Source organism: Myotis daubentonii, chromosome 3, assembly GCF_963259705.1.
Source record: "Myotis daubentonii chromosome 3, mMyoDau2.1, whole genome shotgun sequence".
NCBI lineage: Eukaryota > Metazoa > Chordata > Mammalia > Chiroptera > Vespertilionidae > Myotis > Myotis daubentonii.
Window position 1 is genome coordinate 193,473,536 of NC_081842.1, and position 27,334 is coordinate 193,500,869.

The following is a 27,334-nucleotide window of genomic DNA, read 5'->3' on the forward strand; positions in this document are numbered from 1 at the left end:
GAAACTCAGCATAGGATCTAGCAATCTGTACCCAGTATTCGTTGAGTATATTCTATGTATGAGGCTCTGTGCTGAGACTAGAGATAAAATACACCATTTCTTCATTCAGAGCTTGTAGTCGAGTGGGGGAGATAGAAATATTTTAAAGTTTTGTACAATAAGTTCTGTGATAGAGGTAAATGCAGGCTACTATGGCAAACAGAGGGCAAGTACAGCTGGGGAGTCATCTCAAGGCAGGCTTTCGTTGGGAAGTAATGCTAAAGAGTGTGGGACTGGTTGAGATCAGGCTGTAGTGGACATAAATTTGAGTGGTTATACTCTAAAGGTAAGAAGATCAATGAGGAAGCTGATAGGATAGTCTAGTTGAGAAATCATGAAGCCTTCACTTGATTTAGTGGCAGTGGGAAATGTGGTAATGGTGATGTGATAAACTTTGAGATAATTTTAGGAACTAGTATAGGTAGAAGTTGAGACAGATTGGAACTGGGATGAGGGAGACAGATACTAGGATCACTTCAGAGTATTTAGTTTGATTATCTAGGTCAGTGGTCGGCAAACTCATTAGTCAACAGAGCCAGATAGCAACAGTACTTCTTCAAAATAGACTCGCCCAGGCCGAAAACCGACTTCTGTGCATGGGCCACGAAGTTTCAGTCACACAGTACGCGTGCCTGCACGTGGTATTTTGTGGAAGAGCCACACTCAAGGGGCCAAAGAGCCGCATGTGGCTCACGAGCCGCAGTATGCCAACCAGGGATCTGGGTGGTTCACTCAAGTATGGCTGGGAAGGTAAGGAATTCAATTTTGGGCATATCAGGTTTCAGGTGCCTGTTTGGAGTGATGATGATGATGATGATGGTGCTAGCTAGCTAACATTTATTGACTGTTTCTTATAGGGCAGGCCCTATACCATATGCTTTGCATGTATTAATTATTTAATTTTCACAGTTACCTTTTGAGGTTATATTTAAGATTATCCTCACTTTATAAATAAGAAATCTGAGGCACAGAGATTAAATAAGTTACATTGACCAAGTTTCCATAGCTAGTAAGTGGTTTAGCCAGAACTTAAATCCAGGAAACCTGATTCTTGAGTCCTTACTGTTAACCACTTCACTATATTATATGCCTCTCATTGATGATGGGAATGTTCATTAGGCAGTTAAATATTCAGGCCTGGCATGGCAACATGAGAGAGAACTAGGTTGCAAATATGGATTTGGGGAGTTATGAGCACAAGTAGAAGCCATGAATGTCACCCAGAGAAAGTTTATAGTATAGAAATGGCAGGTAGATGCCCTAAAAATTAGTCAAATATATTCTTGAGTAGTGATCAATGTTGATAATGTAAAGGAGCTGTTTATAAGTAAAATTGATAAGAGAATGATGGCTAAGGTTACTTCATATGAGATTGTGTTACTGCCCATAGGGCACCAGTTAATGCATATTGTTCCCATGACAGACATTACTAATTGAGCAGTGGCTGGCCTCAGTAAAGGAAACTGAGGAAGGGCTAGTGAGATAGGAGGAAAAGCTAGAGAGATTAGTGCAGTTGAAGCCCCAAAGGAGAAGGATTTATGAAGGAGAGGGAGCTCAATAGTACCAGATTGTGTTTTCCTTTTCATGACATGTTTTGGGAGCTTAGTGGAAAAGTGTTATATTTGGCAGTCAGATTCATTAGTGATCTCAGAGAGTGTGATATCAATGGAGCTGGGGGTAGGCAGCTATGATTGTATTGATCCATAATCCAAGATTGTGGTTTCAATGCAGTTGTAATCCATAGAGGTAAGAAAGTGATTGAAGGACTTCAGGATCTAATTTGGTTGGGAAGGAAATGAAGTCAAAAGAGGAAGATAACTTGGAGGGAAGGAACCAAACTGGGGGGAGAATGGGGGAAGCTGCTTTTATAGTGGAACCAGTGGTTCTCAAACTTAATTCGTTCAGAAAGGCTGTTTGAGAAGTGAATTGTTCTAAAACCGAATAATTTTCCCCATTAGAAATAATATAAATTGAATTAATCCATTCCAGACCCCCAAACGATTCTTTTTTAACCTTTCTTATATACAGTACATATCTAATGTACTGTTTAGTCTATAAATAAAAACTTCTTACCTTTATAGAACCATCCCCTGCTAGCCTTAAATGAATTTTTAATATATCACTGCCTCTGAGATGCTATCACTGGCTAGCTACTTTTTGTTTATCCAAACAACAGTTTTTCTACCTATTCATTTGCATATGATTCTTGTTTTGTGAGCACTTTCACACCCTTAGCAACATTATGTCTTAAAATTGTGCTAATCATTGATTTAGCCAGCAACAAAAGCATTCTCTCCTTTGTTGCCTGAGAGATGCTTTTTGTGATGCTGAGGTATCAACATGAAACGTTTGGGTTGTCAGGTGGAAAACTGAAGTTTTAGTCAACCGAAAACATTTTTTCTGTGAACCACTTGGTCGAGAACCCAATTGTTCGAGATGGGAGATGTTCAAGAAACGAGGTTTGACTGTACTCTTGCTTGTAAAAGGCTGTATTGGGGTATCAGAGCCAGCCAGCACTCAGACAGAGCTCTCTGATCTGCCCAGTGCCCAGGATGCTGTTAATTAGCACACTCATTAGGGCCACGCTACAGCATGAGTTGGATCTTGGCTGTATACATAAAAATTTTGGTGAGTTTTTCCAGGGTGAAATTTCTTTGGATCAGGGTTTTTCAACTTTGGGGCTGTTGACAGTTTTGGGCTGGATAATTCTTTGGTGTGGGCATGGGAAGTTGTCCTATGCATTGTAGGTTGTTGAGTGGCATCCCTGGCCTCTACCCATTGGAGGCCAGCAGTGTCCCCACTTCCGTAGTTGTGACAGCCAGAAATGTTTCCAGACATTGCAGATATCCCCTGGTGAATAGATTCACTTCTGGTTTACAATCACAACTCTAGATTCTTCTGGTTTTCCTCTAGGTCTTTTATAGATTCCTCTCACCTTCATTAGCCCCTCTAGGCACTTCACCTCGGTTGGCTTGGAGAGTTGAGTTATTTCAGCCTTGTGACCTTTTCCCAAAAAATTTTCAGGCTGGAAATAAACCCTCACTACAGGTGATACAAAGAGGTATATTTCCCTATAAGTAAGTAGCCAGTTGGATACCTAAACCATTAAATTAAATGTTTTGGGGTTGTGGTATTTAGAAAAGAGTGTATAGTCAAACTTTAATAACTCTCATAAACTTTTATATCCCTTATCTCCTTGTACTACGTTATTTGTATCTGTGTTTCTTACTAGCCTGGACTCCTTGAGGACAGGGATCCTTTCTTAATCTTTGCATACCAAACATCTTGCAGGGTGCCTGGCACATAGTAGATGCTCAGTGAATGTTTGCTGAAATGTCAGTTATGTTGATAATTAGCTAAGTAGCTTAAACCTATAATTTTTCAGTGTCTCAGTTATCAAGCCTCACAAAGAGGCCAGAGTTCCCTTAATATTGTCAAATTCTGATTTGTGCAGAGAGAATTATTGTATCCAGTAATTTCTATGTACACAGATCTCAGGTGTCTTCTGGAAGAATGGGAAATGGAACAGAATGACTTGCTGCCTTTTGAAAGATACCACAGGTCCTTTTAGCTCTACCTGGCACCCAGGGCTGACTGTTCTATAGGTAGAGTCACACTGAAAAATATAATTGAAGCCCTAGCTGGTTTGGCTTAGTGGATAGTGTCGGCCTGTGGACTGAAGGGTCCCAGGTTTGATTCTGGTCAAGGGCACATGCCCGGGTTGTGGACTCAATCTCCGGTGGGGGGCATGCAGGAGGCAGCCGATCCATGATTCTCTTTCATCATTGATGTTTCTCTCTCTTTCTCTCTGAAATCAATAAAAATATATTTTAAAATACATATATAATTGAAGCTGGAAAATAGGGTAAATGTAAAACAATCAGCTACAAATCTAACCTATTTTATTGGATGAATGTTTTCTAGGCAGCTAATGAAATTATAAGCCCAATTGTGGCATCTACAATATAAGTATCTTTATAGACCAAAAGTAACATTTACAAAATTGATTGGGGTTTTTTTGGTTTGTTTACATATTTACTCTTAGTGCAAATGTGTAAAATATTGCTGTGTTTTTGCTTTTTGGCTGAGCATTGATTTTAATTGATAGATAATGTATACCATAACATGAATAGTTAATTCATAACTGTACAGTTCAGTAAATAGTGACACTAAAATTATTTCCCATTCTCCCTATGCTGTTTTGATAATAGTAGTGGTAGTGGTCTTAATATAAGTAGTTATATAAGAACTCTTATGTAGCATTTACGGTGTGCCAAGCAAAATAAGTGCTTTACATATATTAACTCATTTAATCCATATAACAGCCCTCTGAGATAGATACTATCATCCTCATTTTACTGATGAGAGATTGAATCACAGGGAGGTTAGTAAGTGACCACTCCAAGTACAAATAACTAGTAAGTGGCAGGGCTAGGAATTGATCTGAGGCAGTCTGGCGCCAGGGTCTTTCCTTCTAACTATTTTACTGTACTGTACTTATATGACACCCATATAAGTAAAGGGAAATGTGAGATAAAAAATGCTTTTAACATCATTGTGGGCTCTATGGAACTTATTATTTGTTCATTCAGTGCTCCCTGTAGAATCAGTGATTACAGAGAGAACATTTAATTTCAGAGCATTCATCCCTCCTTTCAAACTAGTATTTTCAGATTTGTTCTCCATCTGAGAACTTGCATTTAGAAAAAGTACACTTGAACGTTTTAGTTCAATTGGCAGATCAAGAGCTTGCAGATAGGATATATTGCCTTTCAGTATTTATTTATTTATTTAAAAATATGTTTTGGAGAGGGAGAGAAAGATAGAAATGTCAGTGATGAGAGAGAATCATTGATCGACTGCCTCCTACTGAGGATTGAGCCCGCAACCTGGGCATGTACCCTGACTGGGAATGGAAATGTGACCTCCTGGGTCATGCATGGGTCAATGCTCAGCCACTGAGCCACACTTGCTGGGCTTGCCTTTGAGTGTTTAGACTGTTATATAAGAATTCTTATGTAGCATTTATGGTGTGCCAAGCAGAAATTTGGTTATCACTATGTTTTCAACGGAGTACAGCAGTATTAGGGGTCTGACTTCAAAGTGTTTATGTGTTTTATTTATTTATTATTAAAGAATAGTTGACTTTGTGTGTTTTATATATATACTAGGGGCCCGGTGCACGAAATTCGTGCACTGGGTGTGGGGCGGGGGGGAGTGTCCCTCAGCCCAGCCTGCCCCCTCTCACATACTGGGAGCCCTCAGGCATTGACCCCCATCACCCTCCAATCGCAGGATCGGCCCCTTGCCCAGGCCTGACGCCTCTGGCCTAGGCATCTGGCCCGGGCAGCGGGGACCCACAGCTGCAGCGGCCCCGCGATCGTGGGCTTCGCTTTAGGCCTAGGCAAGGGGCCCCTAGCTCCTGGGACTGCCAGCTTCGACCGTGCCCACCTCCCATCGCTGGCTCCACCCCTACTTCCTGCTATCACTGGCCAGGGCGGCAAAGGCACCTGATTCTCCAATCATGGCTGCCCTGCCCCCCAGCTCTTAGCTCCCCCCTGGGTTTCCGATCACTGTCAGTGGCAGGGGGCTTCTTCCTGCTTTCCCTTTCGCCTCCCTGCATTGTGCCTACATATGCAAATTAACCGCCATCTTGTTGGCAGTTAACTGCCAATCTTAGTTGGCAGTTAATTTGCATATAGCCCTGATTAGCCAATGAAAAGGGTATCGTCGTACGCCAATTACCATTTTTCTCTTTATTAGTGTAGATTCTTGTAGATAGCCAATCTAATACAGATTCTAAAAACCTTTCAGAGCCACTTAAATCCCAAGATGTGTAAGCATTTGAAGTAGAACTATGAGCAATGCAAAATGTTACCTTTCTGGAGACTTGTGATAAATAGAATAAATAAAACAGCCTATCCATGTTTAGAAGCTTAAAGTTCAGGCCAAAGAACCTCTGGTTAATCTTGCAGAATTAATTCTCATTTGGACACTGATTTACATAACCTTTTCATTTTTAAGTCTGAGCTAATAGCCATGACAGGTATTCCTACTTTTCAAAAGTTTTCAGTAAAGCCACTTCACTTTTACAAGTAAGATCTACATTAATACCTGTTTTTGGTAACCAAACGAAATCTGAAGAGGATTTTTAATTAATTAAGAGGTTTTTAAATTAATGGTAATTGCTTCTTTGCCTTACACCATTTAATTTTATGAAAGGCTTCATAGAAATGCTCTTCTTTTGGATAGTGTGGGAAACCTGTACTATTTTTGTTTACTATAAGAAATCCAAAGAGAATTTTTGTTTTTATGAAAAAAGGCAAAAAGTGAAAATAGCGTTCATCATTTGTTTTGCAGCAAGTTGTTATAAAGATAGCACCAACCCTTTCCCTGGGAAATACGCCTACCAGTTCAGTGTCGAGCCCTCATAGCTTCGAACAGTGTCTGTGAGCATCTGTGCTTTATCTCAATTTATTTTGTGTATCCATTAGTAAGATGTGTCCTAAGGTGTCAGCAAAGCCTAAAAGAGCTTGTAAGGGTGTTATGCTTAGTGTAAAACTGGATGGAAGTAAGCATTTCAATTGTGGTGAACAAAATAAAGACATTGTATATAGATTGAATTTGGGGTTTGGGAAAGATCAAAATGGTTCTCATGTAAATTAATGATAATTGCTTCTTTGCTTTACCCCATTTTATCTTATGGAAAGTTTCATAGGATCACTGTACTTTGGGGAAGTGGGGAAAACCTATATTTGATAAGAAAGCTGGTGTTCTATATTCTGCTTCCTTTGCCTTGGGTTTTGTGGATCTGGGTATGCTCTGGTTAGATCACATTTACTCTGGTGCTTTAGGTCAGTCAAGTGTTTGGCTGGAGGGAGGAGCAGATCACCATTTCCACCCATCAAGTGTACAGTAAAGGAGGCCTACGACATTCTCATGCTAATTTTCTCTCTCCTAGGTTTATGAAGGCCTAGACATCATCACCAACAAGGTTTCTACCCAAGAGCAGAGACTATGCCAGCACCACATGATCAGCTTTGTGGATCCTCTTGTGACAAATTACACAGTGGTGGACTTCAGGAACAAGGCAACTGCTGTGATATCCTTAGGAAAGACAGCAACTAGGCTTGACGGATGGCAAGGCAGCCCAAGCCAAGAAAGAAGTTTTCTTTCTAGTGACAGTTTCTGCTAAGCAAGGGCACGCAAGACCTCACTACCAATAGGGAGCATCCCATCAGCACTATGTGGATTGAAAGATATGGTGTCCTTGTTACTCAAGTCTTGTCCTCAGACTGCAACATCAGCATCCCTCGAGAGCTTGTTAGAAATGCTGAATTTGGGCCTCACTTCATATGAATCAGAACCTGCATTTAACAAGAGTACCAGGTGATTTATATGCACATTAAAATTTGAGAAGCACTGTTTTAGTGGAGAGAACATTGATTTAGGACCAGAAAAATCTGTGTTCCAGCCTTAGAGCCACCTCTTTTGATCATGTGAATTTTATTGGTTAAAGTATTTACCTCACTGAGCTTCAGTTTTCCACCCTTAATTAATTTAAAAATATAATGGACTTCCAGTTAGAATTTCAAAGGGATATTTGGAGTAGGAATAATGGGACAGGAAAAAAATTGTTCTGGGTAATACCAGCAATTTCTGAAAAAGGAATAGTATAAGGGGGGGGGCGGGGCGGGGAGCTGTCCATATATTTTAATGTCCAGACTGCATTTAACATCTGGAGTGCCAGATACTAAGACATTAAAAATTCATAATAATTAAAATAGCATGGAAATTATGGCACAGAATAGAAAATTCAGATACAAATTCAAATGGACATATATATTAGCTTATTAAGATAGCATTTAAAAATAGTGAAGAGTGCTCACTTCGGCAGTATATATAGGTACTGAAATTAGAATGATACAGAGATTAGCATGGCCTCTACACAAGGATGACATGCAAATTTGTGAAACAGTCTATATCTAATAAAATAAAATAAATGAAGAAATAATGCAGTAGTTAATAATTATTCCTGAGACAGTTCATTGTTTTGGAAAAAAATAAAACCAAGTCCTCTTTATATATGACATGATTTCAGAGTTAAATATCTATATCTATATATATAAAGAGCTAGGGGCCGTCACATCAAATACAACTGAACAGATGACCGAACAGGCTGCGTGGGGCAACCAGGCCGGCAGGGGGGTCAGTGAGGGACGACCAAACGACTGAACACCAGGCTGCGTGGGGTGACCAGGCCAGCAGGGGGGACAGTGAGGGGCAACCAGGCTGGCAGAGGGGGCAGTGAGGGGCAACCAGGCCAGCAGAGGGGGCAGTGAGGGGCAACCAGGCCAGCAGGGGGGACAGTGAGGGGTGACCAGGCCGGCAGGGGGGATAGTGAGGGGCGACCAGGCCAGCAGAGGGGGAAGTGAGGGGCAATCAGGCCAGTGGGGGGGGCGCAGTTAGGGGTGATCAGGTCGACAGCAGAGGTGGTTAGGGGTGATCAGGGTGGCAGGGGGGCGAGTTAGGGGCAGTCAGGCAGACAGGTAGGTGAGCAGTTAGGAGCCAGTGGTCCTGGATTGTGAGAGGGATGTCCGACTGCTAGTTTAGGCCTGATCCCAGGATTGGAAGGGTGCAGGCTGGTCTAAGGGAGACCCCCCCCCCCCTGCACAAAATTTCATGCACCAGGCCTCTAGTGTGTATGTATGTGTGTGTGTGTGTGTGTGTGTGTGTGTATTTAAGATATATACTTTTTTATTTCAGAGAGAGGAAGGGAGAGGGAGAGAGAGATAGAAACATCAATGATGAGAATCATTGATTGGCTGCCTCTTGCATGCCCCCTCTTGGGGATTGAGCCTGTAACTCAGGCATGTGCCCTGATTGGGAATTGAACCATGACCTGGTTCATGGGTTGAGGCTCAGTCATTGAGCCACACCGGCTGGGCAGAAAAGGAAAATTGTTAGAGTTGAATATGTAAGGATTAAGAATTTGTATTGGCAAGAATGTGTATCAGCTAGAACTCCTAGGTATCTACTTAGAGAAACCTTGTCACAAGTATACCCAGAGGTATGTGGTAGATCTCATTCTATAATAGCATTCCTCTAAGCAGCAAAAACATATAAACACTGTAATTCCTACTTATAGAAGAATGTATAACATTTGCTTTGTCCATATAAGTTTACTTTTTCAGCAGTGAAAATGAATAAATTATCAGTACCTGCATCAATCAATGTGGAAGAATCTCAAAAACAACATAAAATATGAAAAATTATAGAAGGATACATACATGTTCATACCATTATAAAGGTTAAAAGGCAAACAAAACTGATCATAATTATATATTGTTATATATTGACTATTATTTTATATATTAATGTGTTAATATATACACATCAGTAGTAATGTAGAGAAAAACAAGGGAATGATGAAAAACAAATACCCTTCTTTTCCCTGAAATAACTCAAGATAGTGGTTCCCTCAGAGAGAGGAGAAGTTGGGGGTTGAGATGGGAATGAATACACAGAAACTTCAAAGGAATGACTAACATTCCTTTTCTTACATTGGGTTCATTAGTATTTGTTTATTACTGGGCTTCATAATTTACATATGTCAAAATGTTCTTGTGTATATATTGGATATCTTATAATTAAAATAAAAAGGGGGAGCCAAACCGGTTTGGCTCAGTGGATAGAGCGTCAGCCTGTGGACTGAAGGGTCCCAGGTTCGATTCCAGTCAAGGGCATGTACCTTGGTTGTGGGCGCATCCCTGGTGGGGGGTGTGCAGGAGGCAGCTGGTTGATTTCTCTCATCGATGTTTCTAACTCTCTGTCCCTCTCCCTTCTTCTCTGTAAAAAGTCAATAAAAAATATATTTTAAAAAAAGGGGGGAGCCCTAGCTGGTTTGGCTTAGTAGATAGGGCGTCATCCTGTGGACTTGAAGGGTCCCCGGTTCAATTCGGTCAAGGGCACATGCCTGGGTTGCAGGCTCGATCCCCAGTGGAGGGATGCTGGAGGCAGCCGATCAATGATTCTCTCTCGTTGATGTTTTTATCTCCCTCCCTCTCCCTTCCTCTCTGAAGTGTGTGCGTGTGTGCGTGTGTGTGTGTGTGTGTGTGTGTGTGTGTGTGTGTATTTAAATGGGGAAAACAGCCCACCATAAATAAAATTAAAAAACACACTACAGCCTGGCCGGTTTGGCTCAGTGGATAGAGCGTCAGCCTGCGGACTGAAGGGTCCCAGGTTTGATTCCAGTCAAGGGCACATGCCTGGGTTCCAGGCTCGATCCCCAGTAGGGGGTGTGCAGGAGGCAGGCGATCAATGGTTTGCTCTCATCATTGATGTTTCTCTCTCTCTCCCTCTCCCTTCCTCTCTGAAATCAATAAAAATATTTTTTCAATAAGAATATTTAAAAAAACAACAAAAAACCCCAAAACAGACTACAAACCAGGGGGAAAATATTGTAACACAGGAAAGGTAAGATGTTAATATACTTAAATATGAAGAACTCTTATGAATCAGTACAAAAATTAAAGGTCATGAGTACTAATTCACAAAGAAAAAATAGAAATGGTGATAAACATGAAAAGGGGTTTGTCCTTATTGTTAATCAGGACCATGCAAATAAAAATAATGAGGGTTTTTGTTGTTGTTGTTGTTTTTTTTTTTTCCTCTCAAAGAGCAGAGATTTAAATGTGGATAGTAATTCTTGCCCTACCTGCTCTACAAGGCAGTTGTATCAGATGAGATAAATTATATGAAAGCCCTTTGGAAATTAAAATAAATCACCAAAGTATATTGTTGCTATAGGACAATTTGGTTGTTCAGGAAGAACTTAAAGAAAATGGAGAGAGAATTAAAATTTCCAAAGGGCAGCAACAATGGGGATGATTTAATTTAATCAGGTCATTTATAGGATTGGCAATGTAGTGAATTTAGGTAAGAACCTACAAGCAGAGTTCAAAATTGAAAGTATCTTCAGAAGTAGCCAGTCAGCCTTCTCTTTTTTTAAAAATATATTTTATTGATTTTTTACAGAGAGAAAGGGAGAGGGATAGAGGGTTAGAAACATCCATGAGGGAGAAACATCCATCAGCTGCCTCCTGCACACCCCCTACTGGGGATGTGCCCGCAACCGAGGTGCATGCCCTTGACCGGAATCAAACCTGGGACCCTTCAGTCCACAGGCCAACGCTCTAGCCACTGAACCAAACCGGTCAGGGCCAGTCAGCCTTCTTGATTAGACAGATGAAGGTACTAGATACTGAGGCCCAGACAGAGGGTTTTGCCCAGGATCACAGTAGTTTCATGGCTTGTGCAAACACGTTAAACTTTTTCACTCCATGTCTCCTACTACCTATTTCCCTCCCTCTTTTCCACTCTCCCCCACTGCTGCTATCTCACTGTTTTTAGCCTTTCCTTTTTGTTTTCCTTGTCCTTTTTCCTTTTGTTAATTATATATTTGAAGTTTTATTACAACTACTGTGTAATTGTATACTTCCTGTACTTAATTTAAGGAGGGCAATATAGAATTTATCTTTAAAAAAACACATGTTTTTTCTATATGATCCTTGATTGCTAACATCTTTCCACCCCACCCCAACTTCTTAAAGGTTAGTGGGCTTCTGATAGAAAAGAGATCATCTTTGTGCACTCTGACTGTCTGGCAAGGGAAAGAAGTGTGTAAATGAGTCTTTGTTTGGGTTGAAAGTCTCTTTTTATCAATTATTCTCAGAAGCAAAGCCTTCTTAAAGCAGATAATTACCTGTTCAACGGAGTTCTAAAGAAAAGAATTCAAAGTAGCAGAGACATAAAAACAATAGTGACTGAAGTAAATTATAAATTGAATGCTGACACAATTGAAAAGATATTTCAGGCATTGTGACTGGGGACTCACTTTCATTGTCACATTTAATCCTCATAAGAACTCATGAGGATTTTTACAGGTGAGAAAACTGAAGCTCAGGTTGAATAACATGCCCAAGAACTGGAACTGGTAATTGAAATCTGTTTGTCGTTAGAACCAGTGCTTCTCAGTTTTTCTAGTGGAGTCTCAAGTGGCTGAAATGTGCACTGCCACCACATAATGGGAAGACCGAGTCTAAGCCACGTCTCAGAGAACCAATTTGTGTTTTGCCTTAGAAAGCAAAGTCAGACATCACCTTGGTGGCTCCTGAGCAGCTGACACTTGGTTCTGTGAGAGTCCTTGGACTTGTGCTCATTAAGCTGATTGGAATACCAAGCAACCTTTGAATTTTAGCAGCAAGGCCTAGAAAGTTCTAGAATTGGAAATAATTACAGTCATTTATGTTTCTGGTTCATGAAAGTCCCTCCAGAACTGATAGGAAATAATTCTGAGAACTCATGGGAAACAGTGAAGACTAGTATCAATTCCAAGTGAATGTGGTTTTTTGCTAATACCCTCCTTTCTGAGTGAGTCAGGATTCTCTCCTGAAATTAAATATTGTGATGTCTTTCTTAATATTCACATTGAAGATATATTTGCCCGACACAAAATTCCTATTGTCGTGGGAGGAACCAATTATTACATTGAGTCTCTACTCTGGAAAGTTCTTATCAGTGCTAAGGTATGTTTAGTTCACTTGTAAGTCACAAGAAAATGGGCTCTTTTTTCTTACCAGCTAATTTTAGTGGAAGGACTCTTGCCTATTTCTTATACTCAGCAACTGTAATTTTCAACTTAATATTCTGAAGCAAATGCCACCTCCATATGTGAAGTGTGCTCCTCCAGGCAGGCCTAAGGGCAGGGGCTGTGTGTGGGAAAAATGCTCCTCTGTGGATTAATTAGCATCTCCGTATAGTTAGCAGCGCACTAGTCTGATTCAGCATTTCCTGGCCGTAGCAATCTATGTGTCAGCGAGATATCCCATACTAACCTTTCTTACAGAGATGCTATTGCATAGGGTGGGACTTCGCAAACTACAGTGTGCTGGCCTTTCTGATCTACTCTTTGGTCAAACTTGCTGGGAACACTAGACTCCTGGATGTCTTAATATAGACATGTTAGCCCTGGTACCTATTTGTAGTCCTGACAAGGAAGCAGGGTACCAGAGTATGTCCCCTTCCTCTTATTTGTTGTGGCCGCACAGCACTACCCTGACGTATTGGAATTTTCTGTTTATGATCTGCCTCTCACTGTATGCCAAGACCTTCCGAATCATCTCTATTCTGTATTCCTAACATTTAGCCCAGTGCCTGGTACACACACTGTCTTGGTGCTTATTGAATTGTTGAGTTAAATTTACTTATAAATCTTCATTTAATAGCCCCAGGAGATGGGCACTGAGAAAGAGTTTGACCGGAAAGTAGAGCTTGAAAAGGAAGATGGCCATGTACTTCACAAACGCCTAAGCCAGGTGGACCCAGAAATGGCTGCCAAGCTACACCCACATGACAAGCGCAAAGTGGCCAGGTAAGAAAGCCCGGGCCCACTGACCCCTGAGTTCCTTTGGAGTTAGAGGATAGTCAGTTCTTCAGTGTGCCTGGGTGATGAGAGAGAGGTTTGATAATAGTATTTAGTGGAGATTGATGAGTTACAGCTTAAAAGGTTAGGAGGCCCCGAGTTACTGCCGCAGACCAACTCCCTCAATAAATAGTTGCACCCTACTTTGTTGTTACATTTAAAATACATATACAGTATAGTTTTTCCCTAGGGCCTATGTAATCTTGCTTCATTTTCTGTTTGATCTTTGCTTGTATAACAGTTTTCATATAAATTTTTCTGGCATGCAGTAGGTTTACATTGTGACTTGGGTTTCATAATTGATTGTGCAATGCTGAGTTCTGCCCCAACAGCTTTCCCAGTGGGAGGCAGAGTTATAAACTGTCTCATAGATCAGCTCACCTTTACACATGGAGATTTTCTTAAGGGAAGAGAGAGGTGGTGCATGAACTCATAAGGTCATGTTTTCTTAGGTTGTTTTGAAATTGCAGCCTCATGTGTTGGCTGTATTTTTCTGTGTTGGGAGTATCTGGCAGAGTAGAAGATCTAACGAAGTACCAACTATGTGGATGGTTATAAAGATTAAATATGGCAACATGTGGTGTTGATAGGGATTATGAAGTGTTCCACTCAAATGAATGTTCTAGATCATGTTACTGAATTCTTTTTTCATTATTGCCTCCCACCCCACCTAGAAGCCTTTTTAGAATTGTTTTTCCTAATTATGCCCCCTTCCTTCTTCACACCAATGAAATTTTAATACTTGAGAATTATGTGTTTTTTGGGTATGGTTGCCCTTTGGAGGGACACACACCTTATATTAGGTAGGGGTTGTTTTTGCCTCTTTGAGGGCAATATCACCCTGTTGATAATACATAGTCTAGTAGATAAATGAAGGTTATATTTTCTAGTATCCAAACATTTTACTTAAAAATTTTAATAAAAATCTTAAAAAAAATTTTTTTGAAAACTCAGGAACATTATGATGAACATTCATTTTTATATTGTTTTATGATATGATTCTGGAGCTTGGTTTATATTTTCCTCTCCTTTTATCAAGTAGTTCTCTCTTATCACCTCTCCTCATTTTCTACTTCTAAACTAGTAATGAGTTGAGAACCATGTCTTCGTAGGAGTCAGTCAGTCTAAGTAAGAGCTCTAGAGTCTGTCTTTACAGAGGATTGGAGGACTTTTTCATCTTCCTTTTAGTTTGAGCCTGTAGTCTAACCTCCAGAAAGTGAGATATTGTCACTATACATTTTTTCCTCATAGATCCTCTTTGAATGACCAGTGATATGAAATAACAAGGGGTCTTTACTCTTGTGCTAGGGTTTCAGGAAGTAGAATTGGGTCAGGAAGGGAAAGATCGCTTTCACGCTGATAACTTACAATCACCCAGAGTGGTAGAGTATAGAATTGGGAGTTAAATTACCTCGTGCTGTGTAACATAGCAGATACTGACAGAGTGTATGGTGGCTTAAGAGTAAGTATGTGAGTTCTTTTTTCATTGGTCTTTGTACTAGTAGAATACTGAATTAGTCAGAATTTTAGACATATTTTAAAAGAAAGTTGATGAGCTGGCTATACAACATACTTTTCTACTGTGGGAAAGGCATTCTAGCGAGACCAGACTTGTTAGCTTGTAACAAAGTGTCCCAAACAAGTTCTTTTACTGCTTACCTGAAAGTAAGTCCCATTTTGTATGTATAGAAGAAACCTGTTGTTTCTAAACCTGTTTAACTGATTTTAGAAAAATTGATATGTTTTTAAAGGAACAGTATTATTTCTTACTTTACCTAAAGTTTTCTTAGGACCCCTTTCTGAATAGCTATAGAATCAGTAACCTGGACTTTCATATCTTCATGGGCTTATGCAGTGAAAGTGAGAATGAGATGTTTTATAATAAACACCCTCTCTCCTTGAGAATTAATATTTCCTAATAGTTTTTATGGCTTTTACCCCCTCGTTCCCCCCACCCCCAAATGACTTAGGAGTTTGCAAGTGTTTGAAGAAACGGGAATCTCTCACAGTGAATTTCTTCATCGTCAACATGCAGAGGAAGGTGGTGGTCCCCTTGGAGGCCCTCTGAAGTACCCTAACTCTTGCATCCTCTGGCTTCATGCTGACCAGTCAGGTAAAAACCCTTTGATGCCCTAGAGTTCATTCGAGTTAGATCTTACAGTAATATATTACTATATATAACATGCTTACAACCATGAGTGGCTCATAATAAACACTAAATAAGTATTACTTATTAATTTTATTTTCATTTACCATTATTTGTTGACTTAGTAAGGCACAGTAAGGCCATTCCCCTAAGTATCTATCTGGAAAGGGAGTAAGGGCAGCCCTGGCACCAGGATAAGATATCAAGGGTGGGATAAGATGGGATGAGTGGGATGGAAGAGAGATTGCTATCCAGGGAAGAGCCAAAGGAGAAAGCTAAAGAGAAGGGAGGCTCCTGTGGAAGAGGTTGAAGTGTCAAGTATTCTGCATGGTACTTGGATTTCAGAGATGAATATGAGACTCAGTGCCTGCTCTTAGTCTGGTGGGGCAACAAATAATGAGATAGATACTACATTGTGATAAACGTTGGCTAGAAAGTGCTGAGCATTCTCTGCGGGGGAGTCAGGGACCAGTCTGTATAGGTAACCTATGACCTAGGTCTGGAAAGGTGAGATTATTTGAGAATAGGCAGTATAGTGTGGTTTTAAGAGCACGGTCTCTGAGCCGGACTGTTTGGGATTCAGATTCCTGACCCATCGTCTTCTAGCTATGTGAGTTTTAAAGCAAGTTAGTTTTCCTTTCCGTGCCCCCCATTTTCTCTCCTGCAAAATGGAGATAATGTTTCAGTACATATCTCACTGCTTCGTTGAGGATTAGTTGAGTTAATAAAATAAAGTACTGAGAATGTGCCTGACACATCTAGAGTCCTCAATACATGCAAATTTTTTAGGAAGACAGAAACATGGGTTAGTTCCATTGCAGGCAATGAAATAGCAATGGCAGAGATGTAGAAGAGCATGACTGAAATGATGAAAATTTATTATGAATTTTAGTTATAAGTTTATAGAAAAAGATAATGTTTTCATAATGAAAAAAGTTTTTAAAGAGATTTTTTAAAATTGATTTTTGGAGAGAGTGGAATGGAGAGAGAGTGAAACATTGATGCAATAGTGAAACATCCATCAGCTGCCTCCTGCACTCCCTCTTGTGGGGGATCAAGCTTGAATCCCCCACCATGTGCCCTGATTGGGAATTGAATCTTTTGGTGCATGGGACAACGCCCAACCAACTGAGCCACACTGACCAGGGCCATAATTAAATTTTTGTAAATTAAAATATGTCCTGTAATTTAGCATAATATAATAGTATCTGATTTATAATAAAGTTGTGTTTGACCACCGCATCTGAATGATTATGACCTCTTACTCAATTGTCTGGTGCAGTAGTTCAGGATACACTGAGGATGGCTTTGGACTAACGTTCCTTGTTCCTATCAAAGGAGTCATCTGAGAATTCTTAAATGTGAAATAACACAACGTTAGAGTAACAACTATGATGAAAAAAAGTAAGGGTAAACCAGGGGGCTTTCTGCTGCCTCAGAAATAAACAATGGAAATACATTCCATGTGAGAATAAAATATTTGTTCTCCCTTCCCTAGCTGGTTTGGTTCAGTGGATAGAGCGTTGGCCTACGGACCGAAGGGTCTGGGTTCGATTTGGTCAAGGGCATGTACCTTGGTTGCAGGCTCCTCCCCAGCCCTGCCGGGGCGTGTGCAGGAGGCAACCAATTCATGTGTTTCTCTCACATTGATATTTCTCTCTGTCTTTCCCTCTCTCTTCCATTCTCTGAAAATCAATAGAAAAATATCCTTGGGTAAGGATTTAAAAAATAAATAAATGAAATAAAATAAAAAATATTTGTTCTCCCTAAAAGGTGCAATTGTATGCTTTCTCTTTATATAATAATAAGATGTGTGTTTCATTCTGGCTGTTTTTATTGGAGTTGCAGAGTCTTAGCGTGACTAAATGTCATATGAAATGATTTATCATATAACTAGAGGCCCAATGCACGAAATTCATGCAAGAGTAGGCCTTCCTTTCCCGGGCTGCTGGCACCCAGGACCTGGGTTTCCCTCCGGCTGCTGGCACCTGGGACCCAGGCTTCCCTCACAGACCCGGCTTCATCCAGAAGGTCTAATTAGCATATTACCCTTTATTATTATAGATCTTTGGACTTTGAACTCTTTCTTCCATTTGCACAAATTCTGTTCTTTGTGCAGCATGTCCATTCATCATGTAAGTATATAGTACACACTTACAATAGGCTTACTGGTGATGGGTTAATTTGATTCAAGTTCTAGATGAGCGCTTGGATAAAAGGGTGGATGACATGCTTGCTGCTGGGCTCTTGGATGAACTGAGGGATTTTCACAGACGCTATAATCAGAAGAAAATTGAAGAAAATAGGTGAGGATTTGACTTACTACTTTAACCTACTCTCCATCCTTTGCTTATGGTCAAAAGACTGTATAAACATAATACTGGCTTTGGATCTTTTTGTTTGTTAGCCCTTGTCCTTGGCAAGGCTTGTTGGAGGAGGTTTGGTGTACTTGTTACAGTTGCAGTTTTCTAATCTGTCAGACATTCTCAGGAGTTAATTTTCAAGGGAAGTAACCTGGCAGTTGGTGGGGGTGGTGGAGGAAGGAGTTCAGAGAGGCAATAACTGCTAAGGATCTCAATTTCCTCATCTGAGGGATGAAATGGCTCAGCTAGATCATCTCCAAGGCCCCTGCTAGTGCTCAGATGCAATGGCTCATCTGCTGATGCTCTCCTGTTCCCAGCCAGGACTATCAACATGGTATCTTCCAATCAATTGGCTTCAAGGAATTTCACGAGTACCTGATCACTGAGGGAAAATGCACACCAGAGACTAGTAACCAGCTCCTGAAGAAAGGTGTGAATTTCTCCATTTAACCTAGCCATGGACATCCTTGGGTGACAGAGCTCCCTGCCGGTATGGTCTGAGAAAGAGCTAAGGCTAGAAGAGTCCCAAATGGCCTGCAGCTCAGAATTAAGATTTTTGTCGACCAAGTGTCCCCTAGTGTGCTGCTGTGGCTAATGTTCTCTTATGCTGGGCTGGATGGGCCTTCCTTTTGGCAGGGTGAAAAGTACTTAGAGGTTCTTATATCTACTTTATCTTTCAGGTATTGAGGCCCTGAAACAAGTGACTAAGAGATATGCCCGGAAGCAAAACCGATGGGTTAAAAATCGTTTTTTGAGCAGTAAGTCTCATGTTTTTCCTTATCCCCTGGGTCTGTTTTCAATAGACTATAGATGCCCTCAGCTCACCCAGAAAATGAACTTCAGTTTCTGGACCTGTATTAAGATTGGAGACATGACCTGGGTGGGTGTCTACTGCATAATTGATCGTCCAGGGATATTTTCTTGTGATGTCTCAGAAAACAAATCTTTCCAATGAGAAGTCTGCCTTATGCCTTGAACATATGCATGCTGGCTGCAAACTGGGAAGAGCAAAATAGCAACATCTTAGCAGAGCTGGTGCTCAGGGTTGTTTTAGGTTCTAATTTTGAAGAGCAATCAAATTTCTATAGGAAGGCTTTCCTAATTAAAATGGTTTTTGGGCCAGATGAGCAATATAAAGATAAAACCTTCACCATAGTGTTCTGTGTTCAGATATGTGGTGCTTCAAACTGCTTCACCTTTAATTTTAGTTGGATAGCACTATTTTATTTAAAACTTTAGCTTTGTTGTTGAAAGTATTATAGATGTCCCCCTTCCTTTTCCCCATTGACACCCTCTGCCCTGCACCTGCACCCTAGATGGCACTTTCTTGTTGTTGTTAATACTCACCCGAGGATATTTTTTTCATCAATTTTTTTGGAGCGTGTGGAAGGGAGGGAGGTGGGGTAGCGGGGGCGGGGGAGAGACAGACAGATCCATGCAAGAGAGACACATGACTGGTTGCCTCCCACCTGCCCTTTGACTGGGGCCCAGGATTGAGCCTGCAACCCAGGTATGTGCCCTTGACTGGGAATTGAACCTATGATGCTCAACCACTAAACACATGGGCTGAATAGCACTTTTAAGGAAAAGGAAAGGAAAATCTCATTCATTTGATCCTTGGTACTAAATTTGGTGCTATACATAAGTTATTCTGTCTTCCAGGTAGTTGTTATTCTTTTATTTTTGCAGGTAAGGAAATGGAGGTTCAGACAGGTTAAATAACTTGCTAGGAATCCCCTAGCTATTAAGCAATAGAGGATTGAATGCAGACCTGATTCTGAAGCCCATGCTCTGCTTTTCCACCATTCTTCTTATTTCCTTTAGCTATAACTTTAGCTAGACAGCATTTGTATTGGCCTTGGGTAAGAAATTGTGTGCTTATTAAGATACTAGAGGCCCAGTGCACGAAATTCGTGCATGGGTAGGGTCCCTAGGCTTGGCTGGCAATCAGGGCCGGCCTTCCGGCTGCCAGCCGGGGCCTTCCTTCATTTCATACCGCCCCCTGGTGGTCAGTGCACATCATAGCGAGCAATCAAACTCCTGGTCTCCTGGTCGAACTCCCAAGGGGACACTTTGCATATTAGCCTTTTATACATATAGATTAAGCATAAGTGAAACCCCAGTTTCATCTTGTGGACACTTTTAAAATATGCTTCTGAATCATCCCCTGTTTACCTTTTACTTCTGCTTTCAGTTCAGATAAGGGCAGCGAGGCCTTCCACCCTGCTCCTCAGTGCCTCTGAACATAAACACCTTGATTCATGTTGTTGACCACCAGATTGCTGAAGTTCTCTCCCAGCTCTCACTCTCTGACAGAGCTCTCCATTGTTGTTATGGTGCCAAGAGGCTCTTGACACTTTCTTCTACTTATCCTGCTTTCTTTGCATGTCCTGTTAGATAGAGGAAGCCTGAGTCAGCTGAAATTGAAGTTCACTACTATGAATTTCTAATGCAGCTTCTCTTCTCCCCAGGGCTACAATTAGTCTGTAACAAAAGATGTTTTTCTGTAATGATTTGGAGCTTCCTTCTGTGGTAAAGCCACAATAACTCCCCCATCTCCGAGTCAGGAGGGGTTGATGGCACAGTGCATCATATGCCCATTCCTCATTCATGCATATGCCCGCACAGTCCTGGTGCTAGTGTGAAAGGCACAGCTGCCCTGCAAATCAGGAGCTGTGTGTGATTGGCCAGGGCTGGTCTGCTGGGATATGGTTCTGGCAAGAAGCCAGAGGGACTTCCCCACCCCAGCTTGGCCTTGGACTCAAGCCAGGAATAGCAGCTGGGAGCCGAGAACTTGTTGAAAGGTGCTTAGACAGGGCACAGAAGCCCAACAAAGGACTTAGAGGGAAAGGAAAATATAGAGTGGCCTGGAAACAGGTGCAGAGCTTAGCCAAGGCCAGGTGTGCTGTGGATGCTGCCTGCACCCTCCCAGTCTCACCTTTCCGTGTGGTGGCAGGTGCAGCCCAGTCCATTTTAAGAAGAATCTTATTTGTGGTTGGCACAATCAAAAGGCTAGCACCTGCCTGCCGTTGGCATCCTGAGGACTTTGATGTTTTGTCCATGGGGCAATGCTCTTTGCCTTTAGGCAACTGACTTAACCTAGCTGCGCAAGGCAATTCAGTGTGTCCACAAACTGGGGAAGCTACCAGCAGAGACCAAACCTGGTTGGCTCAGATGGATGAAATGCCTACAGCTGTATTCTTGGCTACCTCTGGTCTCATCTCCATTCAGAAGTACTTCAAGCTATTAGTTTATTTCCTCCTTTGCTGTACTGTCTTTACATTATAGCCCACACAGTGGTTATGAGAGCTATTGCTCTATATTGTTTTGCTTTCTGATTTGGAAGATCCTACACTCGAGACTCTGGATTATATAGCTAGACTTGTTGGCTGCAGACCAGTCAGCCTTCTAGGTCTTTCTTGAATTGAAGTCCTGGAAGCAGAATAGATTATGTCTTGGGGGCTGACCTCTCACAGCTTTTCTTTGTCATCTTTAGGACCTGGTCCCGGTGTCCCCCCAATATATGGCTTAGAAGTATCTGATACCTTGAAGTGGGAGGAGTCTGTTCTTGAACCTGCTCTTGAAATTGTGCAAAGTTTCATCCAGGTGATTATTATCATGGTACTGTCTATTGTCTGGTTTTCAAACACCTTCCTTAGCTTATACCTTTGTTGCTGTGTTGGGAACCAAGCCTTCTTTTCCGTGGAATAGAGCAGAAGGGCTGGCTGCTTTTAGATCCCTGGAGGCTGTGTTTCTACTTTCACATTCAGAAAGGTTGTTGCTAAAATCTGTTCACAGTCCACCTGCTCTCTGGGATGAGAAAAAAGAATCTTGGGACTATCCCTCTATCCTTAATATCAGAGAGTGATATCCAAGTCTCTTTGAACTGAATGCTTCTCTGCCACCCCATCCCCTTTGTTATTTCAGGGCCGTAAGCCTGACGCTGCTCCAGTAAAGATGCCATACAGTAACACGGAGAACAAGAGAAGTTCTCACATGTGTGACCTCTGTGGTCGAATCATCATTGGGGACCGTGAATGGGCAGGTAGAGTCTGGGGAATGGCACAGAGAAATCTGTAAGGGTGTGTTACACGAACTTCATGAAATTCAAGGTCTTTGCTAGGTTGAATGCTAGAGTCTGCGTATTTGTAAAGGGAGGGCCAGATTCCTCTGAGAGCCTGTACTCAAATTTCATGGCTATCTTCCCAAATTGGACAGTTATCTCTGTATTCTGAATTTCAAAGGAAGATCATATGCCCACAGCTAGAGTAGATATTTTATACTAAAGGGTCTACAGTTAACTTTCCAGAGTCCTTTGTGGTCTTGCCTTATAGGAGTTCCTTGGCCTTTCATGTTTAGACCTCAGTGGGATGGGGTAGGATTTTAAGGGAAGCCAGGTAACTCACCCAAACAAAGGTGGAAGGAGCAGGAAGTACAGTTACTCTTCCTGAGTACATTCTTCAGAAGTGGTGTCTCTTCAGTGATTTTTTTTTAATATATTTTTATTGATTTCAGAGAGGAAGGGAGAAGGAGAGAGAGATAGAAACATCAACAATGAGAGAGAATCATTGATCGGCTGCCTCCTGCACGCCCTCCACTGGGGATCGAGCCCGCAACCCGGGCATGTGCCCTTGACCAGAATCAAACCTGGGACCCTTCAGTCCGCAGGCCGACGCTCTATTCACTGAGCCAAACCAGCTAGGGCTCTTCAGTAATTTTTAAGGTAATGTTGAAATGGTGGTGGTTGTTAAAACTGATGAAAAGTGTTAAGGGAGACTTAACATTCAACCTAGCAAAGTGTGACAGCAAGGCTATCAGTCATGTATAAAGAAGGTGGTTATGGATAACGTCTCCTTTATAAGGTACTTCCGGCCAACCAGGGATCAGCCCTGCGTGGAGGCTCCGCTCTGTTCTAGAGCCTGGATCTGCCTCTGCCAGAGTCACACTGCACTCCCTGTCGGATTTCTGTAGTCACCCAGTCAAATCCCAAAGGGCCTTAGCCTCCAAGCCTTGAATTTATATCACATTTAGAAACTTGTTTAAGGCTCACTCCTTTTATGCACAGCTGGATTACCTAATGGCTGGAATCCTTCTGTTCAGAGTACTGCTTTGCATGGGATTCTTTTAGAAGTTGATTTTTCTCCCCATACCAACCAGTAGAATGATTAGTTCTATTAACTGGTAACTCTGGCAAAATGAACTCCATTGTCAGAGACTGGGGATGGCTGTGATTGCCCAAGCAGCAGAAGAAGCCTCGATTGTCATTGGTTTATAATGATGAAAGGGGAAGAGAGAGAGAGTCTGATTGTTTTTTCTAAAGGAAACTTAGTGGTTCGATTTGTCCAGTGTCCTTCAGGGGTAGCCGTAGAGAAGCAACATTTGTGAGCCTTTGTGAGCTTAGCTTGTATAAGCCCTTCTATAGTGCCATCTGTCAAGTCCTTGCTCCTATCTCCTGCTGCCATGGAGAGCCAGTCCAGAGTGTCCCCACCCCCCTTTTCTTTTTTTTTTTTTGCCTTAGCCTCTAGCTGGAGAACAAAGCTGACTTTTTCCCCCCAAGTAAGCTTTTCTTTGACTTCTAACCTCTTCCTTATTTATTTTTGCTTCTAAACCCTTAAAAATGATTATTTAAATATGTAGAAATAGAATTTAATCTAGCTGTTTATTTTTTTAGGTGTTCCCAAATAAGATTTCCTTGAAAAAGAACAGGCTAGTGAAAAGGAGCTTGTGTGAGTTAGTCAGAGGGTGGGAACTGTCTGGAGTGAGAGGTCAGAATTGATATCAGGCAATAGTAGCTTTACTGCTTCTGTGGACCCTCAGAAGGGATGTCAGAGAAGGTTTCTTGTTATCTGCCCAGAGCATTGTGTGTCTGCATAATGTGAGCCTTGTGGGTTAGTCATTCAGATGGCTTATCTGACCCAGGCAGAGGGATGTCAGTGCAGGAGGGGCAACCTGTAGAGCAGGGAAGAAGTAGGAAGGGCGTCTCTGGGTGCCCCAGGCCTGTGGCAGGCTGTCCTGCAATACAGACAAGGATTTGAATTTGTAACTTTTTAGTCATGTGAGTTGAAATGTACCTGTAACAGGGGAGCCCTATACCAAAAAAATGGAGTTAAGAGTTCTGATTCTGGAAAATTTGGCCCCTTTTAGAACTATAGGTAAGCTGAGGAGCTCTCCTGCTGTGTGGTCTTGGACAAAATGTAAGACATCTCTGAGCTTCAGTTTCCTCCTGTATAAAATGAGCTGCATAGTACTGTCTGCAAGATTTTGGGGAGGATTAGTGATATAAAGCACGTAGCAGGGTGCGTGTGATACGTGGTAGCTTGCTATAGTTTGCTAGCTCGCTGGCCATATAACTTATTCTTCCTTTAAAATTGCTAAGCAGCTATACCAATACATGTGTTGTTCTTGTTATTATTAAACAGAAGGTTTGCATAGCTAATTTTATATGCTGCTAGGATTAATTCTAGAAAAGCCTAATGAGTTGTTTGTTGTTGTTGTTTTATTTAGCACATATGAAATCCAAATCCCATTTACACCAACTGAAGAAAAGAAGACGATTGGACTCAGATGCCTTCACCACCATAGGAAGTCAGAGTATTTCCCCAGACCGTGACAAAGAGCTTGAAGAGAAGGGATCCGTAGGGCAGAATGATGAAGACCTGAAATCTAGTGTTTAAGGGACATGTCCAGTGGTCTTTGCAAAAGTGGCAGGGATCTGGTTCAGGGGGAGGGTTAGTCTGTGCCCCAGTCTGGGCGGAGGACCGCTATGCAGAAAGCTCCCGCCATTTTCTTTCATTCAGTGGTGTGGTTTCAAAGTGTCATGTTCTCTGTCATGGAAACAGCAGGTCTTGTCAGCTCCTGTGTGGCCGATGTGTCTGGCAATGTGAGTTCAGGAAGGGATTTTTTTCTTTTAACCTTAAAGGTTCTATTTTTAAAAGAGGGACAGATTGCACTTTTTCACACTGGAGGGGCTCTTTTTGCTGATGAATGCCAGGATTCACTATATCCCTTAAAAAATGAGTTTTATGTCCCTGACTTTGACTAAAAATATCGATAACTTCCAGACACTTTTATAGATGACCAAAGGATTGTGCGCCCCACAAATCAGGAGTTTTGGATTTGAGTGAATGGCAGGAAAGGACTGGCCCCAGTTAGATGATTAGGTGAACCAAACCAGTTCTTGGAATTCCATAGAGGAGAGAATCAGACCAAGGTGGCTGTGACATGGGATTTGAAAAACGAAGGGCATCAATATTTATTGAGGTCCTCTTGTGTGGTAATTACTGTGACTACTGTCTCTATTGAGTTAGGAATCTACATTTTATCTATTTTTTGTTTTTTTATTTCTAGGAATCTACATTTTAAATAAAGAAAAAGTTTGAAAGAGTCTCTTTAGTCCTTAAAAAGATATATATGTATATATCTAGTTTATATACAGTCTGATTTGTTACCAACAGATGGCTTTTTCTCAAATTTGACATTCTTCATATGATCACACTGTCTGTTCATTTTATTAGAGATTTAAGTTATCACCAGTTGAAGCTCTCTTTTTGGAATGACCTGAGCTGCCAACAATGTTACGTGTATGTATGTATGCATATAACATAAAGTTAAGCATTTTTAAGTTTATATTAATTACATTCTTAGTGTTGTGCAACCATCACCATTATTTATTTCCAAAACATTTTCATCACCCCAAGCAGAAACTCTGTACCCATTAAGCAATAACTCTCTTCGCAAGTAATATTTTATTTGTTCAGAGCCTACTATATGAGAGTCCCTGAACTAGGCAAGAGGGAATACAGAGATAAAATGAGGTGATTATTGCCCTAGCTGATTTGGCTCAATGGATAGAGAGTCAGCTTGCGGACTGAAGGGTCTCAGGTTTGATTCTGGTGAAGGGCAGATGCCCAGGTTGCAGGCTCGATCCCCAATGTGGGGAGTGCAGGAGGCAGCTGGTCAATGATTTTTCTCTCATCATCGATATTGTCTCTCTCTCTCTCTCTCTCTGTCTTTCTCTGTCTCCTTTCTCTGAAATCAAAAATAAAAATATTTTTTTAAAGTATTTTTTAAAAATGAGGTGATTCTTGCTTTCAGGAAGCTTATAAATATCGTATATATACACAGACAACTGACCTAGGTAAGAGAATATCAAAGGCTCTAAGAACTGTGTAGAACTTCACTTTGGAGGGAGAGGAAGGGATTGTGAAAGAAAGATCACTTTTGCTAGACCTTAAAAAGCAATTCTTTTTTTTCTTTTTTTTTTTAGGTTAACAATATACTAAAAAGCAATTCTTAGTAAATGTATTGTTAGCTGTGCATATAAGGAGAGGGTAAAGTAAAAGAACTATCAAACTTGATTGAGCTTTTAAACAGCGCTGAATTCCATAGCTTCACTCCTTTCTTTTTCTTCGAATATTTTTTTAAGGTTTTATTTTTTACCAGACTTTTTTTACATAGTTCAGAAATCAAAATGATGTAAAGGCATTCATTGAGAAATTTCACTCCCACCTCCATGCCCTTCTGCCCCCATAGATAATCACTTACTAATTTCTCACATATCTCAAGAATTTTTAAGCAAAACCAAACAAATACAAATGTATATATTTTTTTTTTTTTCCCTTACCCAAAAAAATGGCATATAGCACATACTGTGTTTATCTGTCACCTTACCTATTGGCAATACCTGGGTACACATGGATTTCTCCTGCCACCTCTGTCAGTTCTCCTGTTTTTGGCCTTGACCACCACCCTAGGGTCTCCCAGTGTACTCACCATTGTATAGTGATCTTTATTCAGATGCAGAGTTTAGGCTGAAAGCAGCCTCTGATAAATTCTCAAGCTATGGCCAGCCCTTTCATTCAGCCAGCACACATTTTAGAAATGATGTGCCATGTGCTATGCTAGGCTCTGGGAATACATGGTATGAAAAAAATCCACATTGATCATATAATTATAGAATTACTAGTGACCTGGTGCACAAAACTCGTGCACATTAAAAGGGAATTAATTAGAGGAAATATTTTAATTTGCTATTTGCCCTTTCTCTGTAATAGAAGTGTCAGAGATGAAAGAAAATTAGTAAAATGTGCATGAAAATCTTCCTCTTGTCAGTCTGGGGCCCGCCAGGGGAACCAGAGTTGAGTCCCTGCCCACCCACGTGTGCCTCGAAGTCACATGAGACCCAGACCCGGCTGGCCCCACCCCTATTGGGCTAGATCCAGACCCGGCAGGTCCCACCCCCTGCCAGTTGGGGGGGCGCGGCCTCAGCTCGCCTGGCCCAGCGCAGGGGTGGGGTGGGGGGGG

The 27,334-nt window shown here is 41.3% G+C and overlaps 1 protein-coding gene and 1 non-coding gene across 11 annotated transcripts in view; both read left to right on the top strand.

Moving 5' to 3' along the window:
* Nucleotides 1-25,663, top strand: part of TRIT1 (tRNA isopentenyltransferase 1) — a 42,050-nt gene extending 16,387 nt beyond the window's left edge. For 3 of the 10 annotated variants that reach the window (XM_059690095.1, XM_059690102.1, XM_059690101.1), the window contains exons 2-11: nucleotides 7,001-7,141; nucleotides 12,528-12,626; nucleotides 13,326-13,471; nucleotides 15,493-15,635; nucleotides 17,863-17,974; nucleotides 18,349-18,461; nucleotides 18,712-18,789; nucleotides 21,528-21,637; nucleotides 21,959-22,076; nucleotides 24,536-25,663. In XM_059690095.1, the coding sequence (XP_059546078.1) occupies nucleotides 7,001-7,141; nucleotides 12,528-12,626; nucleotides 13,326-13,471; nucleotides 15,493-15,635; nucleotides 17,863-17,974; nucleotides 18,349-18,461; nucleotides 18,712-18,789; nucleotides 21,528-21,637; nucleotides 21,959-22,076; nucleotides 24,536-24,705 (1,230 nt within the window). In that variant the 3' untranslated portion in view covers nucleotides 24,706-25,663. Of the gene's footprint in view, nucleotides 1-7,000; nucleotides 7,142-12,527; nucleotides 12,627-13,325; nucleotides 13,472-15,492; nucleotides 15,636-17,862; nucleotides 17,975-18,348; nucleotides 18,462-18,711; nucleotides 18,790-21,527; nucleotides 21,638-21,958; nucleotides 22,114-24,175; nucleotides 24,226-24,535 lie in introns of those variants that run through there. The other 7 variants (XM_059690097.1, XM_059690096.1, XM_059690103.1 and 4 more) reach the window with 7 other exon arrangements.
* On the top strand, nucleotides 7,921-8,028 carry LOC132232104 (U6 spliceosomal RNA). The gene has a single exon (XR_009452261.1). It is a non-coding gene; the product is annotated as a U6 spliceosomal RNA (small nuclear RNA).
* Nucleotides 25,664-27,334: the final 1,671 nt, after the last annotated feature.